Raw genomic sequence first — 17,280 nt, 5'->3', positions numbered from 1 at the left:
CCTGGGATGGCAGGGATGGGACTGCAGTCAGCCACAGCCTCACTCAGGGCAAGTGTGGCTAATTTACGCCTTGGACACAGTTGTGCCTTCCTGGCACCCAATCTGCCCCATCCTGATAATTTTACCACGTCACTTTTGTACAGAGTTCACGACAAACACCAGGCACACACAGACTCTGGCTGTGGACACTGGGATAGCCAGGCTGGGCTCTCCTTGCTCTGAGCTGCCCTTGCACCCTGCCTGGATAGAGAACACCTGAGTGGGAGACCCCAAGCTACATCCCACCCAGAAGGACAACATGCAGCAATGGGCATAGGCTGCAAACCAGTTTCTCCAACTCACTTTTACTGCTATCAGCAGGTTTTTACAGTTGTAAATGCCTCTGATGGGAGAAGGGAAGGCTCCAACATGAGCACAGGGGAGACAAAGGCAGGAAGGTATGGAGCTGCCAGCTCCCCAACATCACCCAGCCAGCTCCTGCATTTCAAAGGTGATGCAAGGTGGCTGACTTTATTTTAGTTTTGTGAACAGAATGGCACTGGGGGGAAAATGGTTCAGAGGTCAGTCCAAAACTCAGACGAATTGTTGGCAACACTGAGAACAAGTGTTCAAAAGAGTGCCTTCGGTATCCAAGGGAGTATTTTATATCTACCCAAAAGGAACTATATAGGAGTTTTCATGGGGTATTTAACTCTCTGTCATCAGTGTTTTACATTCATGCCCAACCCTCCTCTGCCTCATCACGCTGACTCCATCCCGTGGCCTCTCTGTGTCCTCAGCGTGGGAAAAGGCATAAAGAGCCTCAGGCTGGCTGTGCCCTGAGGACAAGGAGTGCAGAGCCTGGGCAAGGCACGGGAGGACCTCAGCAAGAACCTGCCACTTCCACCTGCCTCTTTTCAAAGAACAAAACCACTTGTTAGACGCCACGGGAAAACCCCGAGCTGGGCGAGAACAGGTACCAGACTTTAAAGACTAACAAAGGTCATGTCGAAACCTCCCGGTTCACTGAGTTCAGCTCCAGGGTGGCTGTGGCTGCACTGAAGCTCTGGCACCAGTGGTGACACTTGGTGGAGGGGCTGGGGGGACAATAAACCCAGCCACCGCTGAGTTTAGTGCTCACAGACCCCTTTCCAGCCTACCTTGAACTCCTGCCTGAGTGGGCTCATCCAGCAGGTTCCCCAAAGGCAGGAACTGCCTCAGTATTGCCTTTTAAAGAGCAGCCCCATCCTGGCTGCTGAATGCCTCTGCACCTTGCCCTGCAACAGAACAGTGGGTGCTGCCTGCTTCCCAGCTTGGGAAGGGAACGGGGAAATCCTTGAGCCAACTCTGGTTAAATCAAAACCTCCTGCTGTAAGGATCACAGCCATGGTGCAAGGAGATAATATCAGAAAAACACATTCCCCCATCGTTATCCCACCAATCTCTGCACATTTTGACAGACTACTGAATCGAAGTTTATTGCATAATGAAAAGTGTCATTAAGCAAGAACTTTCCTCTTGCTGGGTTTTTGTTCCCCTATTTAAGTTTAGTAACATGGTACTCCCCTTCACTGTCTCCCCTGGCAGACACAATCCTGCCTTCTCCTGACTGGAAACTCCCTGTGCAGCTCTGTGACTGTGGAGGAGAGCAGGCAGCTCTGCTCTCTGTCCCAGGGCTGTTTTCTCTCGCCTCCCTGAACACAAATGACATGGAGTTTCACCATGCCACACACAGGAAACCCAGGGGTGGACAGCGGGGCTGGGCTCGTCCCCTGGTTGGCAAGTGCTGGGAGCAGAGGTCACCGACCATCCCCGTCTGCCAAAACACCCCGGGGTGCTAGGGCTGACCTTCCCTGGGACTCACATCTTGCTGAGCTCCCTGAACCACCCAGCTATGGGCTCTTACTGGTACCAGTATGAAGGAGGGTGCCTTGGGTGGCCGAGTCCTTGTGGTGAGGAGGACTCTCTGAGCCCTGAGCAGGCCACCATCCCCTCTGCCCCTGGCCAGCCATGCTGGCAGCAGCCCTGCCACCACCTCCTCCAGCCTCTGAGGTTACCTCCGGAGTTTCACAGTTGCTGTGAGTCGGAAACCCCCACCACAGAGCTCCCTGGAAATGCCAGACACACACAGTTCGAAGCATTAAAGCGGCTGCTTCCTGGCAGAGGGGAATTTGGCTTTTCTGTAGAAGTCTGGTGTTGCAATCTCAGTTTCCCAGGTTGTAACGATGGGAGAAACAATCAGCCATTGGGCTTTACACCAGCAAATCTCCCTGCCTCCTCCTGGCCCCTGGGCTGGAATAGTGCTACACGCTCCCACGCTTCATCCTTCCTTCACACAGGCTTTGGCAGCTGGTGTTGAGACTCCTTAAGCACACCTCCAGCATCAAACATAAAACAAGAGGCACTTTTTAACAACCAGATGCTGATCTCCAAAATAAAGCAGTGCTCGGAAAAGATCCCTCCAACGACCCTCCCCTGCCAGCATCTGCTCACCCCATTAGCTGGCCCCAGGCCAGTTTGCTTGATTAAAGTCTATCTATTAAGTTTTGTGACTATAGAGAGCCCCGTTCAGCACTGCACAGGATTGGCACTGGGTTGTAAAAGAGGGTTGGAACAGCTTAAAGGCGAGCGAGCCAAACACTTTGGGATATTCACAGGCAAAGTAATCCAAGTCCACAGCTCCCATCGGCACCTGGGCAGCCGGCGCTCCAGAACATGCAATCACCATCCCAGCAGCAGGTGCATTTTCCAAGCTGAGCCGAACCTGCTAACACGCCTATTTGCCTCTGCCATCCCCAAACGGCGCTCATTTCCATTTTAATTTCCCATTTACAATCCTCTCCGGGCCAGCAGAGTCGGCAGCAACGCAAGCGGGATGAACGGGCTGGGGACGTGAGCTCGACAGCCCATCAACAGGACGTGACTTTGGCAAAAAATTAAAGCAGTGAAAGAGCTGGCGCAGGAGTGGCACGAGGAGGGGAAGTGGCAAGAAGGGCTGTGCTACACTCAGCACTTTTTAAAAACGGTCTCAGCAAAGGCTCTGAATCAGCTCCAGGATGTAAAGTCACCCCACGCTGCCTGCAGCCCTGACTCTCCAGAGCTCCCCCAACACGTGCCTGAGGAGTGCTGGGGTTCACCGTCCTCTCCCTGAATCCCAGAGCTGCCAGCACAGGCAAGACACTCTCCGTGTGCCTGGAACACATCACACCGAGGCCATAAAGCTCCGAACAGTGGGGTGAAGCTACACCTCACGCTACAGGCACCAGCAGCTCCAACACTGCAATGGACAAGGTGTCTTCTCCATTTCCTACAGCCAACTCCTGCCTCGTGGGACACACGTGGCTCCAGCCACAGCCCAGGCATCCCTGGTGTTGGCACAGCTCCTGGGGCTGGAGAAGCTGAGCAAACTCCTTGCACCATTCCCTGCCTTCCCCACACCCTCTCTGAGGCATGCTGGGAACAAACCAACAGCAGGACAGGCAGGATCCGGCCCCACAGCTCAGGACCCACCACACTGCACCAAAGCCAGCAGTCAGATGCTTTCCATCCCCAGTGGCTGGGTCAGCTCCAGCACAGTTGATAAAAGAAAGGAAATGAGTGTCTCACCTTTTTTAGCCGTCTCCATCTCCTCCTCGGTCCAGCGAGAGCTTTCATTCATTTCCAGGGAAGCTGGGATGGAAGAAATAAAGAGAGCAGTCAGCTGTGAGCAGGAGTCAGCAAGCCCAGTGAGCTCAGAGGAGATGTCCCAACACCCAAACCCTGTCCCATGCCCTGCTCCCTTGAGGCATGACAAAACCCCATGCAGTGCAGAAGTGCTCCCACAAGAAAGGCTGGCACGGTGCTGGCCCGTAAGGATTTTCCACACCTCGGTACCCCATACACAACATCCCCTCGGGATGCACCCCAGCGATGCAAAACCTCCACTTTGGGCCTGCAGGCAAAGCCAGATGGCTCGAGAGCGGCAGATTTCCTGCTGATGGTGCCTGGCCCAACAACAGGTACCTAAGATGGAGCTGGCTGTGGCTGTGTGCTTTGGAGGAGGCAGACGCAGGGTGGGACCGCCAGAGACGGAGAAACAGCGTCACCTCAGTGGTGACTTTGGCCGACTGCATCTGTCACGGGTGTTGGCCGTGTGACCATGGGCTCCCTCTGTGCCATCACCGGGCTCTTGGACAACACCTCCGAGCCACTTCCAGCAGCAGTGGGGGCCTGTCTGGAGCAGTGCCCATTGAAGGAGGCATGCTGCTCCAGCCAGGAGGCTGATAGGGGAATCAGCATCTGATGCTGCCTCTCTCCCCAGCTCCAAGCAGGTGCTGGGCACACCGAGGTCCTGCATAAAGCCTTCACTATGCACCAGTCCTGCTGGCAGCCTGGCACAGAGCAAACCCTACAATAACAAACTGGGGTGTGAGTCAGAGACAAAAAACAACTCGGTAAGGAAACAGATTTCCGGCTCAGGCTGCCAAGGGGTTATTACTCTAAACAACAGGCAAAGCATTATTTCAACAGTGATGAGAGATGTTTTGACAGTGTCCTTTCAAAATGGAAAACAGGCTGATAGGTTCAGGATAAAGAATACAGGCAAGGAGAGAAGGAAGAATCCTCCAAGAAGCTCTACAAGAAGCTGAGACCCTGTGGGAGGACAGCACGGGTTCCAATACCCACAGCACTGGGCAGAAGAATCTCCTTCAGAGCCGGCTGAGCATGACTGCAGGTGTCACCTCCCGGAAGACAGCACAGGTCACTGCCTCCCCCAGCACCGTGTCGCCCCTGGGACACCGGCCAAGAGGGAGGGAAATCGATACCTCACCGCTTCCCCCTGGCAGCAGGCAGAGCCGGGGCCACAACGCTCGTTTACGTAAAAGCGAGTGTCCCCAACGCTGTGCAGGCCCTTGGCTCAGCTGGGGGTGCCTGTTATTGTATGGCACAGAAATGTCACAGAAACGGCCCGTTTGGTTTGATTAATGGCATCGCCTGAGGTTGCGCAGTTATGAAACAGATGCCTACGGGGAGCTCCGGCACGCTGCAGTTAAACCACAATACGGTTTTGTGCTGTTTTTTAATGTTCAATTGGTATTTAAAATGCAATAACTTTCTTAGCCAACCTAAATTAAAGCGCTATTGGAGAGACATAAACTGAAATCAATTGCTCAGATATGTCACTGGAATTGATCCATTCCTTTTTCCCCGATTTAACATGGTCTAAAGGCTTTCCTCTGTGTTTGCAGTGAAGTTCATCAAGGACTGTGAGATACCAGGATAAAAAAATCCCATCTAAGTTACTGGCATTATCTGCTGCTTCTCTGCAGCACTGCTGAACAAGTTGGAGGGAGAGAGCAGGGCTCCGTTGTGCTGGGGACTATTTATATCGCCTGTATGAAAACAGAGCGCTCGCAATCAAGGCTTCAGCCAGTTGTCAGCAGAGAACAGGGAGGCGAAACACCTCCGCGTGATTTATAGCACATGGAACAGCACAAGCAAGAAACTGCAGAGCAAGGAAACCAAGAGGAGTCACCCTGCTTTTATTTTTACCTGCCTTAGGTAGCACAGCAATATTTTTTGCACTTTGACGGAGAAGAAAATATAGGAATATCAGCCAAATTCCTCGATGCATTGGCTTGTGGAAATCAATACATGAGCCCGCTCCCCGGGGTGGCAACTGCTGATGCTGCAGATGCCAGAGGCAGATGTGCCCAGTGTGGGGCTGTGGATGATGCCATGAATTCCCATCTAGCCCAAGGCCAGCGTGGCACGGCTATGGCTGGTGCAGTGCCTGGATGCCACGGCATGGGCAGCACCCTTTGCTGCATCAGGCATGGATGGAAATGGACCAGCCCAAAGCCAAGGCCATGGAGCAGATCCCACAAGCTGCAGCTGCTCAGACTCCAGACAAATTTGAAAACAGAGCAGGTAGCAGAAGTGGCAGAGACCCAGGCAAGCCTGGGAGGGCAGAGCAGGGTCCCGTGCAGAGGTCGAGGGGACAGGGAAGCTGGAGTAGCCACAAAGGGGACCTGCTCCAAGTGCAGGAGGGGCACAAGCCCTGCCAAAGCACTGCTAAAACTGAAGGCTTCCTTTTTTGTCTTTTGCAACACTTTCCCTCTGAGGCCATAAAACCCATTAACACTCAGCCAGGACAGCCCAGGCCTGCAAACGCCTCCACTTATCCTGGTGAATAATTAACGCAATAGAGAGAAACATCATTGCTACTCCCCAGAAAGAAGGATTTCACAAAGTAAACCCCTCTTCTGCCAGCAGTGAGCAGAGCAGGGCGAGTCCCATCCCAGCATGATGGATACCCCAAAAGCCCATCCCAGGGCAGGGTCCCCTTGTCCCAGGCCACGTACCCAGCTCAGCGCTCTGCTGCGGCGTGGCTGCCTCCTCGTTGTTGGCCTCGTTGGCCATGGAGCGGGTGATGCGGCCCTTGCGCCGGCCCTGGCTGTTGGCGGTTTTGCGACCTTTGGAGGTGACCGTTTCTTTCTCATCGTTGTCTTCTCCAGATGTGTCGTCGTTCTTGTCCCTGTGAAAACAGGGAGAGAAGGGGGAAAAAAAAAATAAAATAAATAATGTTGTTTGGTTGGTCCGATTTTTAGGTCAAGCAATTATTTCTCTGCACGTGTTTGGGGATTTTTCTTTTTGTTGTTGGTTTTTTAGGGGGGCAGGTCTGCAGTGTTTTTGCAGACGCAGGCTCTTTTCCTGGCTGGGATTGGCGGTGGGGTGATTTGCGGTGGGGTTTTCTTTCTGCAGCTGGCTGCAGCTCCACCACCAAGTGCACGCAGAGACCTGACGGAGACAGGTTTAATACCAGACCATTCAAATTCATCCCTGCCTCCTCCTCATTTATCTTCCTGAAAGGGACCTGCTGGTAAATGTCTTTGCAGCCTAGATATAATGAAGCCAGATGTTCTTTTAAACCAAGTATTAAGCCCATTACAGATAGCGAGCGGTCTGCGTGCCAACCTTCCCCTGCCACGGCGCTGATGCTCGGTGTGAGGGAGGCAGGGCTGGCTGGAGCTCCTCATCTGGGAGCGCTCACGTTGACATCAATAACACTAAAGGTGAAGTGCCGCGCTCTGCTGCGCCCGGACTGCTCCTCCAGCTCCCGGAGGCTCTCGTAACAACAAAACAAGCTGGAGGATCACAGGAGCTTTGCAGATTGATTGGGTTGATATAAAAAAACCCCATATCGTGTTGCTTTCCCAGTTTGGGAGCAGCAGGGAAGAGGAATGAGGAGGAGGATCTGCCTTTCCCTCCCTGCAGAGGAGGTGAGGTGGGCACATACAGTTCTGCACAGGGTCAGGCAGCCCTGGACATCCCATCACCACATCCCACCACTGCAGCCCCAGCCCACTGGAGCCAGGCAGGGAGGGTCATCCTTACTTTGTCAGTTCTTCTTTGTCATTTTCTGTTTCCTGCTTGTCTTCCTCCTTCTCTCCCTCCTTCTCTTTTTCTTTCTCTTTTTCATCTTTCTCTTCTTGGCTGCTCCGGGGCATTTGCTGCTGCTGCAAAACAAAGGACATACAATAAACCAAGCCCTCAGCACTGAGGCAGACACAGGGCAGCACCTGGGCCAACCCAAACAACTGCTGTGAAACAATGCTGGGGGCAAGTGGCCAAGAGGAAAGAGCTGCAGGCAGAGGGTGCAGGCAGGACACACTGGTGGAGGCCACAGGGGCCGAAAGCTTTCCAGGGAGATCAGAGGTAGTTCAGGACCAGGCATGGCAGCTGCACTCTGGCTCCTGTTCCAGGCAGTGGGATAGCCCCAGCTGCTCCCCTGGGATCAGGCAAGGATCTGATCTAGGGGTAAGGCAGGTGAGAACTACCCTCCTGTTCTGGCTTGGCCACATGGGTGGTGATTTGCAGCCAGTGGATGCATCTTGCTGGAGCATGAAGGAGACAGGGCACCAGTGACACCCCGAGGCTCGGCAATATCAACGCTTCTGATCTTTTTCCCAAGCATCTGACACAGCCCACGGGGAATGTTTGTGGCTCTGTATCCCCAAGCAGGGAAGGTGCCCTCTCTGCCCTCTCTTTACCACCTGGCACCTCCAGCAGAGGCCATGAGCCCAACCACCCCAACGCCGCTGCTGCTGCTCAGACCGAAGGCACCGACCGCGCTACCCCAGGGAGGACACAGTGATTATTATAGTCCTGGATTTTGTTTCAACAGCTGCAGGAAGGAGGTTGCTGGGGAGGCCTGGTTCCCCTGACCTTCCTTCCCTCTGGTGACCAGCAAACCAGAGGCATTGAATAGAGAAGTAGAAATTAGAGACGGAAATGATTTATTAAACCATCCTGCTCCTGGCTAATGCAAGGCTGCTTGCTCCAGGAAACCCACCCGGGCTCACCCGGCCCCTGCCCAGCCTGCAGGGCTTTCACCACCCCTTGGGAAAAGGTTTGGTGATGTAATGGGGAGTAAAATTGCTTTAACATGGATTTATCAGCAGAAGGTAGCTGGTCTGGCTGGCATGCAGCCATACAGCAAGTACGGAGGAGGTGTCCTCACATCTCTTGAGCCAGTAGAACTGGCTTGATCCCACTCTGCAAAACTGGGAGGCTGCTTCAAACATGGGCATCCTGCAACAGCACTGGGTGCAAGCAGAGCTCTTTGACCCCATGGGCTTGTGCTAAAATCAGAAGTGTGGAGCAGTCAAATGGATCAGTTTAACCAGAAAACTGCTGATTCTTTCAGGTCCTGGTTGAATAGAAGTCCTTAAAACCTAGGCCAGCCATCACTGAAACCCTACAGACTTTCAGTTCCTCCTTGTACAGGGGGAGGCAGCTGTGCCATCAGGATCCTGGCACGCTTGGCCAGCCCCTGGAGCACCTCTGCACACATGCAGAACACAACTGTAATGCATCAGCTCACACTCCTGCTGCTCTGGGAATTGGTCCGTGCGATGCAAGGCTGGGAGGTCCCAGGGGAAAGGGAGTCAGGGAACAGTTGGGATGAGCACTTGCTTGATTATGATTTTCCAAAGTCCAGAGATCACTAAGGCTTGGGGAAGAGGCTGTCTCATGCAGCAAGTGGCCAAGGGAAGTGTCATCCCCAGTGTACTGGGCAGTGCCCTTGTCAGCCCCCAAACTGGGGGAGAAGGAGGAGGGCAGTCTGGAACAGAAGGTGGGGAAGCCTGCACCGGCTGCAGAGGAGCGCAGGGGATCCATCATGTGCATTTCCCCAGCACTGCCCCCAACTCTCTGAGCTACCCCATGGTGAAGCCTAAGTGTGGGCTCAGCCCAGACACGAGGCGAGGGCTGTGACCTTCAAGGGCTGGGCAGGCAGCAGAACAGGCTCTGCCTCAGCCCTGGACATCACCACCCCTCAACAAACACTTTGGCAAGGGAGGGGAGCCCACATGAGGTTCACAGTATTTCTACCACTCAACTGCAAATATTTTCTTTTGAGGGATGAGGGACACCCTGCATCCCAGAGATCCCAGCTCTCCTTCAGATTTAAACCCAACCATGACCACACAAGTACCTGCTCCAGCTTCAGGCTGAAGTGAGCATCCAAGAAAGGTTCAGCATCATCGTATCATGTCTCTACACTTGTCTGAACTAGGGGTCTGCCAGCCTGAGCAACCATTGCAGCTTTTCCCCAGAGGAACAGCCTGGAATGGCAGCGATGCCAAGGAGCTCCTGTACCAGCCTGCAAACACAGGAGCAGGAAGGCAGGGAGAGATGAGAGTGGCCTTGGTGGCTCAGGCAGCAGCACAGGCACTTCCCTGCAGAGGCATCTGCCAGGCTTTGGCATGATCAGGATGGGCAAACTCCAGGGGCTGGCTTCAGTGGGCCACTGCACATCCCTCTCCTCCCGATGGTTTCAAGCCCAGCCTGGCAGGACATCAAATTAAGGCTTCTCCCAGTGCAGAGGCACATCTCGATCCAAGGATGCCCTCTAGTGATTGCCCTGCTCTGGCCACGGCTGGGTGCCCAATGCCAGGAGCGAGAGCCAGGTGGGATAAGCACCTTGCACCCAGCAGGACAGGTCTCACCTGTCAGCCAGGTGAAATACACAGAATGGGCAGCATCATCACCATTAGGCCATGGTGGGAAAGCTGACCCAGCTCCACCCCAGGCTGTGCTCATGTCTTCATTTGAGGAAAGGCTCCCAGCCAAATGCTGATCTGAACCCTGGCAAGCCCACAGCGATGGCTTATCTCCTGTACTAGAGCCTGGCTGCAGAGCAGGGCACCTGCCAAACACCCCAGGAAACGCCTCTGCTCGTGAATGTCCCCCTTACATCACAGCCAGGGGTACATGCTGGGCTGGAAGCTGTGGGGCTGGCCCCGAGCACCCCACCCTGGGTGCTGAATGAAGCCATTTCAGAGCTCAGCTACAAATGGCACACACAGATGGGACCATCCCCCAGTGAGCGACCATGGCAGCTGCCCCAGCCCATCCACGCTGTGTGCTCTACCCAAACCTCAGGCTGCCATCAGAATCACAGCACGCCGTGGCACAGTGGCAGGAGGGCACCGCCAGCAGCCCACGAGCCGGCCGGTTCCCCCTCACGGCGCGCTGCCCCCGCGGTGTGTGGGGAGGCTATTCTTAGCGCTGGACATGGACCAGCTCTGGATGATTCAAGGGACGGGACGCCATCCCAAAGCGTGACGGGCCAGGAAATGCTTCCCCAATTACCAGCTGATGTTTCCCTCTGATTCACACCGCCCCGGCTAGAGGTGGACTGGCAGGTGGGTCAGCCCTTAGCGGACACGCCAAAGGCCGGCACCAGAACTGCTCGGCTCCCGGCAAGCTTAAACCTCTCTCCACCTACATCTCTGCCAGCCTGGGGATGAGGCACTCCACCTCCCAGAGGCAAACCAGGTACGTGCTCCCCACCTTGCACAAGAGGGTGATGGGATGTGCCCGAGGCCAGGTAAGATGCCTGTGGCAGAGGGCAGGGCTGTCCTTCCCTCCCAGGTCAGACGCTCTAACCCCGGACCGCCCTTCCTCCTCCTCCTCCTCAGCATCGCTGCTGCTTGTTTTTGCTGCCGACGCATCCTGTTTATTTAAAAAGGCCCCAGGACAAAATCGGACACGGGACGCGTGAGCGAGAGCCTGCCCCGAGTCCAGGGGGCCTCCTCCGCTCCCTGTGCTCCGGCCCGAGCAGCTCGGTAATTACAACCACCTGCTCACCTCTGCCCCCGAGTCCCGCCGGGCCCGGCGCAGCTGGAGCGGCGCAGAGCGCTGCCAGCTCTCCCGGGAACAGCGCGTTCCCCGGCCCGCCGCAGGCACACATGCTCCCGCAGCTCCCGGCCGGCCCGGCACGGCTCGCCCGGCCTGCCCAGCTCCTCTGGGCACGGCACGAGGAAGCTGCTGCAATAAAGCTTCGTCTCCGAGCGCATTTTCGGGGCACGGCGGCTCCCGGGCAGGAGCCGGGCACGGAAAGGCCGATCCTGCTGAGAACGGCCCAGCTCGCTGACAGCGGGACCCGCTGGGAGAAAGCCCTGGCGAGGAAGAGGTGCAGCTCCTCCCACTCTGTTTACTTCCTCTGCCGAGGCACTGCCTGCTTCTGCGAGCGGGACGGGAGGGCAGGAGGAGGTGGGGGAAGCAGCTCCCCACCTCTGCCCTCCCCGGCCCCGCCGGAGACGCCGGAGCCTGTGGCGGAGAGACGGCGAAAGCAGACGGAAAGCCCTTGGCAGCCGGCAGCGCGTCCCTCGCCTCCCAAGCGCCCCGCTCGCACTCTCCCCGGGAGCTCCGGCCCCTCATCCCCCCCAAATCACTCACCTCCCCGCTCCCCGGCTCCCGAGAGCCGCCGGTCCCCGACAGCCCCACGGCCAGCTCCCGGCCCCTGCTCACCGCCCAGCCATCCGGGCGCGCTGTGCCTTACGTTCTCCGGCTCTGAAGGCTTCCTGACGATTTGCATAGTTAAGCCGTAAACTAACCACAACATTCCTCTTATGATTTTGCAATCTGCTGGAATAACGTGGTCGCTCTAAGTCGAGCGATGAATCATCATCTATAAACCACAGCTCTCGTCACCGGGGCTCTCAGTGCTGGCTGCAGCCTGCGTGATTAATCCGCCAGGATGCCAAGCTTAACCTACAGTGCAGGGCTATTTATTTTCCAAACTTGCGAGCCTCCGGAAAACGACCGCTGCTGCCTTCCCCATCCCCTTTGTGGCGAGATGCCCCAGGCTGTGGCAGGGGACCGGGAACAGGGGACCTCCCTTGTTGCCCACAGGACATCCCAGCGTTAACCACTGGACCGTGCACCTTGCAATGGAGGCACCCACACCCTCCCCCGGCACCCCCCTCACTCCTTGTGCCACAGCACCCTCAAAACATGCACCAAAACACCACTTTTGCCAGCAGGGATGAGCTCATCCCTGGCAGTCCAGCTCCTGAATCAGAACTACCAGCTCCTGCCACCCCGACTCCAGCCCTTGCTGTGGATATGCTAGTGGGGAACCGGGTCATGGTGGTGGCACTGAGAGCGAGCCTGTCCCCGAGCCCAAGTGCCACTGGTGCTGGCATCTCCTCTCTCCCACACCAGGTTTCAAGCCCACACTGGCTGCACTGGGGATGCCATTTGGTTGCCAGCAGATGCATCTCCTCTCCTGCCATCATTACGGTGCCCTGGGCTCTTACAGGAGATGGAACCACCAGCTCCTGCTTGTTCCTTAAACCAGGAGAGAGCAAGCCTGTACACCCTGGAGCAGAGGGAGCTGAGCACCCAGGCTGAGCGGCAAGGCACATGGTTTTGGTGCCACTCAAGCTCATTCCCAGCTACCGCAGGCAGCGAGCTTTTTGTTTAAAGGCAGCTCTGCACCCTTGCCACAGACTCACTGCGGCAGCGCAGGGACATGTGCCAACCCTCTCCCCAGCATGTCACACCAGAGTCTGTCTTGACAGGGACTTTGGAGGGAGCTGCATCCCACCAGTGTGAGCCCCAAACCCTCTGGCAGCTGGGAGCACCCACTCGGCTGCGCCGCCTCTCCCACGTGCAGGGCACCAGCTCTTCAGTTCTCCAGCGTGTGACTTCAGATCAATGGCATTTATGATGTTCTCTGGGGCACTCAGCTGCCGAGCAGGCTCAGGCCAAGGTCACTGCACGCAATCAGGGAGTTGCAAATTAAAACCAGCTCGAGATAAGCTGAAGACAAAAGGCCAACGTTACGCTGGCCAGGAACGCCTGGGGTTTGCTCTGCTGCTTCTCCAGGAGCCCCAGCACAGCTGCCATGGCCATGGGCACACATGGCTGCCTGCTGGCATCACCCTCAACACCCCACAGGGTCCGGAACTGGCACCACGGGGCAGGATGCTCCGTGCAGCACAGCCAGCAGGACTTGGCACTTGGCTCTCACCCCCCTGCCCAGCCCCACAGATTCTGTGCAGGGCATCTTTGCCAGGAACAGGGCTGGCACCACACAGCTGTAGCTCGGGAGCATCCTCTCTCTGCCACCTACATCTGTCTTTCCACCTGCTTTCAAGCTCTTCCTCTGGCAGGTCACACCAGTGAGAGCCAGGGCAGGGACTTGGCCACAGAGCACCCTCAGCAGCAGCCTCCCCATTAGCCACCACGCTGCCCAGGCACCCAGAGCGCCCATGGAGTTTCCTTCCTTGCCAATGACACAGCAGAGGCAGAAGCACCCACCTCTGAGGTTTGATATTGCACAGCCACTGCAAACACTGCTCCCCACATGTCCCTACCACCCCTGAGGCACGGGGAGGATGGCTCAGAAGTACATGTGTGTGTCATGTAAGCGACCCCCAGGGTCCAGAGCCCCTGCTCCAATGGTCTGGAACGCCTCAGGCCCCGCTGCCACCCACCACCACACAGCCTGGCTTCTCACGACCACGCACGGCACCCTCCACTCATGGGAGAAACCACAAAGCAAAACAAGCCGCTGCCAAAACAACAAGGGGAGGAAGAGGAATGTCTGCCGGCAACTCGGCTTTGATTGCTTGTGTCCCAGGGCTGGGTTTGATGCTGTTGGCTGTGGAAGCAAGTCAAAAAAAATCAAAGGGCCAGGCTCAGATTTCATAAGAATGATAGAGAGCATGAGGATCGCTCTGTGCAGCTCAAACTGTGACAGCTCTGATCTGGGCTGCTCCTCTACCAGCAAACAGCCAACTCTGCAACACACAGTCATCGCATGGCAGGGATGGAGCACAGCGAGGCTCTGCCCAGTGTCCCAGGAGATGTGGACAGGCCCTGTGCACACTCACCAGAACCACTCTCAGGCACCACAGGCCACCAAACACAGCCAGTGCCAGCAGCAAAGCGCTGGCAGCTGCAGCCAGGCTGTCCTGCCATGCCATGGGAAAGCCCTGTGCCATCTCCCAGGCTGCTGGTCCTGGAGCAAGGAGGGTCCTGGGGACACGCAGCATGTCAGGGGTGAGGAGAGGGGCTGGTGGTGTGACTGGAGTGATGCTGGGCCCTGCACCACTTGCCAGACCACGGGACAAGCATGCCCAGGTGCACTCACCCGAGTGTGGGCTCATCTTGGGCAGCACTGGGAGCCTGCTGGGCACAGGGAGAGCTCAGGCAGGGCCCTGTGTGGCTCAGCTCAGCACAGCTGGCACTGCTGCCTTCCCACCGCTCGCTCTGTGATACTACGGAAGCACTGAAGTGATTTTTACAGGACCCTGCTCACCAGATCCTTCCTTGAACCACTGAGGGCTTTTCCATAAGAGGAAATGTTTCTTTTCTGGGTCGCTGCTGAGTTTTTTAAAAAGTGATTTGATTGCTTGCGAAGGGAAAAATGACCCGAAGGGAAGAGAGCGTAACATTTGGAAGCAGCGGAGATGAGCCCCCGCTCTGTCCCAGGCAGGGAACACGTGTTTTCTCTTCCCTGTGGTTTGCTTTACCCTGCTCCCCCTGCTCACAGGCCCCCGGCCACACGCCGACCCCTCTCCAAGCCCTGCCAACAGAGGAAGGTGCCAGGTCAGCAGTTTGTGGGATGCAGAGCAGCATCCGCACACGCCATGGAAAACCAGGGGCAAAGCAAGCCCTGTATCCTTGCAGAAGCAGATTTCTGGGATTTTCAGCTGTGACTGCTTTAGAAAGCAATTTAGCAATGACGTGACCTATTTCCCATCCATTCCTAGTCAAACCTGGATCAGAACAACAGATAAAACAACTCATCCCAAAATCCAACTGCTGTTCTGCAGCAATGAAGATGCTGCAGGTCCCTCAATGGGACCAGCAATGCCAAGCCTGGATCCCAAACCCTGCCCCAAGGAGGACTCACGTGGGCAGGGCTGTGGTGGAGCACTCCCTGCGAGGATATATCCACCTGCTGCTGGAGAAACACCAGCCTGAGCCAGCTGGAATGAGGGTCACCTCACTTCGTGACTGTTTTGTTCTTGCTACCTGCAGATGCGATCAAGCAGCACGGAGGAGCCCGGCTGTGAGGGCCAAAGGGTCCATCAGCAGCCTGAGGAAAGTGGCTGCATGTCCCTGCCTGCTGCTGCCTGTCCCTGCTCCGAGCCCACAAGTGTCCCTGCTGTCCCTGCACTGTCACCAGCCCACACGGGGACCTGGGGACCAAGCAGCCATCCTCCTGTGGCAACACATCCTCTGATTCTTTTCCCAAATATGGCCATCTTGTCCTCATTAAATCACCCCCAAAACTGCAGCTGGGATTTCAGGAATGCAAGTTTCCATTGTGTTTGACCGATTGTGCTGCCTGGAGGGGTGGCAGGGCTGCAGGAAAGCTGCTGCACCCTTGAGATGGGGGAACAGGCACCATGGACCTTATGGGGCAGCAGCAGGAGTCCAGACTGAAAGAACAGGTGCCAAGGGAGGGTTACAGAATCAATCTCAACTCGAGCATCACTGTGTCTCACACCTCATCCATCTCCTGGACAGGCATCCTGACATAAACCTCCCTGGTGACTGCAGGTTTAAAGAGTGACAGCCTGCACTGAGCACCCAGGGAACAAACACTGTATTAGATTTTTCTTCCTGTGAGGCCACACTTGAGCAGGACCAGGACCACAGGGTCTGACCAAGTTCAGCTTTTCGGTCCTGCAGCCTCAGTCTGATTTCCTAGGCCATCAGCAGCCTTGTTACACTGCAGATTTGTCCAGAAATTGAGCCAAATTCAAGCCCTTTTATATCCCAGCAGTGACATTCCACTGGCAGAAGATGAACCCATGCCCCAGTACTGACATCCCTGGCATCATTCCCAACCAGGCAACCTCCATCACAGACCGCCCCTGCTCATCCACAGATAATTTCAGTGCTGTTTTACCTACAACACTCCAGCCAGCACAGCTTTAAGTGCCTGCAGAATAATTTCTTGGTATTTGTGGCACAAAGTTTACTGGCCACATCCAGGGCTGTGTCTGTATGATGTGCTGCATGATTAAACCGAGATTTTGTGACAAGTATTTCCCTGCATCTGGAAGATAAGTTGTCAAACCCTTTATCACTAATGAGGAGCTGCTCTCTGGACCGATGAAGATCAAATGGTTCCCAGAAACGAGTATCATCCTCTCATTAGCTGCTGTGGTTACCGGAGTGGGAGCACTTGAAGAGTTTACAGAGTTCCAACAGTTTGCTGAGCTCTGGATCTGATCCCTGGGGAGGGAGGAGAGGAGCTGGCATGGCAAGGCTGGAGCATGGCAGATCTGCCCTGTGCTGGGGACAGGCTGCAGGGAGCCCTGGAGTCGTGGGCAGGCACTCTCAGGAATCCCAAACCTTACCAAGCCCTGCTGGTGGCCAGGGCAACCTGCTTGGCGAGGTTTTTCTCAACACTCCAAGACCCCATGTGATATCAAACCTGGCCAGATCCTGCTGGGACGGTGCTTCTGCCAAAAAAGTAAGCGGGCTGTTTATAAAAATCTGGGTTGGGGCTGTTTATCCACATTGGTGAGGGGAATGGTTTGTGTTTGGGGAGGGCGGGACGGACGGCGGGACGGATAATTCGATTTGGGTTTTGGCAGGGGACAGGGAAGAGGGTGGGCCTGGGAAAGGCTGTGGGGGACAGCACTGGCCGCCCGGCCGGGTCACAGCGTGGCTCCCCGCCCTGCCGGCGCGGCTCTGGCACCGCTCTGCTGCAGGAAGGGGGGTCCTGGCGGCTCCACTCCCCCAGGGCCACGCAGCGAGTCCTCGAAAGTGTCGGCACTAACGCACGGCCCCTCGGCCAGGGAACGCGCCAGCGCTGGCTGACAGCGGTCTGAGCGGCTGGCATGGCGCTCCTCCGGCGGCTGCGTCCCTCCACCGTGACTTCATCCTCCTCTGAGTCATCCCCAGGGCGGGCAGGCGGCTCCTCCAGCCACCCTGGTCCTGCTGCCGACAGACTGACCCACCGTCCTCCTCAGGACAGACTGACCCACTGTCCTCCTCAGG

At 56.2% G+C, this 17,280-nt stretch overlaps 1 protein-coding gene across 11 annotated transcripts in view; it reads right to left on the bottom strand.

Annotated features, from left to right (window-relative positions):
* NCOR2 (nuclear receptor corepressor 2) overlaps positions 1–17,280 on the bottom strand; it is a 227,268-nt gene that overhangs the window by 50,370 nt on the left and 159,618 nt on the right. For 9 of the 11 annotated variants that reach the window (XM_058851341.1, XM_058851346.1, XM_058851347.1 and 6 more), the window contains exons 15-17: positions 7,357–7,478; positions 6,324–6,496; positions 3,586–3,648 (exon numbers count right to left, since the gene is read on the bottom strand). In XM_058851341.1, the coding sequence (XP_058707324.1) occupies positions 3,586–3,648; positions 6,324–6,496; positions 7,357–7,478 (358 nt within the window). The remainder of the gene's footprint in view (positions 1–3,585; positions 3,649–6,323; positions 6,497–7,356; positions 7,479–17,280) is intronic. The other 2 variants (XM_058851345.1, XM_058851348.1) reach the window with 1 other exon arrangement.

Source organism: Poecile atricapillus, chromosome 16 (assembly GCF_030490865.1).
Source record: "Poecile atricapillus isolate bPoeAtr1 chromosome 16, bPoeAtr1.hap1, whole genome shotgun sequence".
Taxonomy (NCBI): domain Eukaryota; kingdom Metazoa; phylum Chordata; class Aves; order Passeriformes; family Paridae; genus Poecile; species Poecile atricapillus.
Note: the sequence above shows the minus strand (reverse complement) of the source record. Positions and strands in the feature narration are given on the sequence as shown.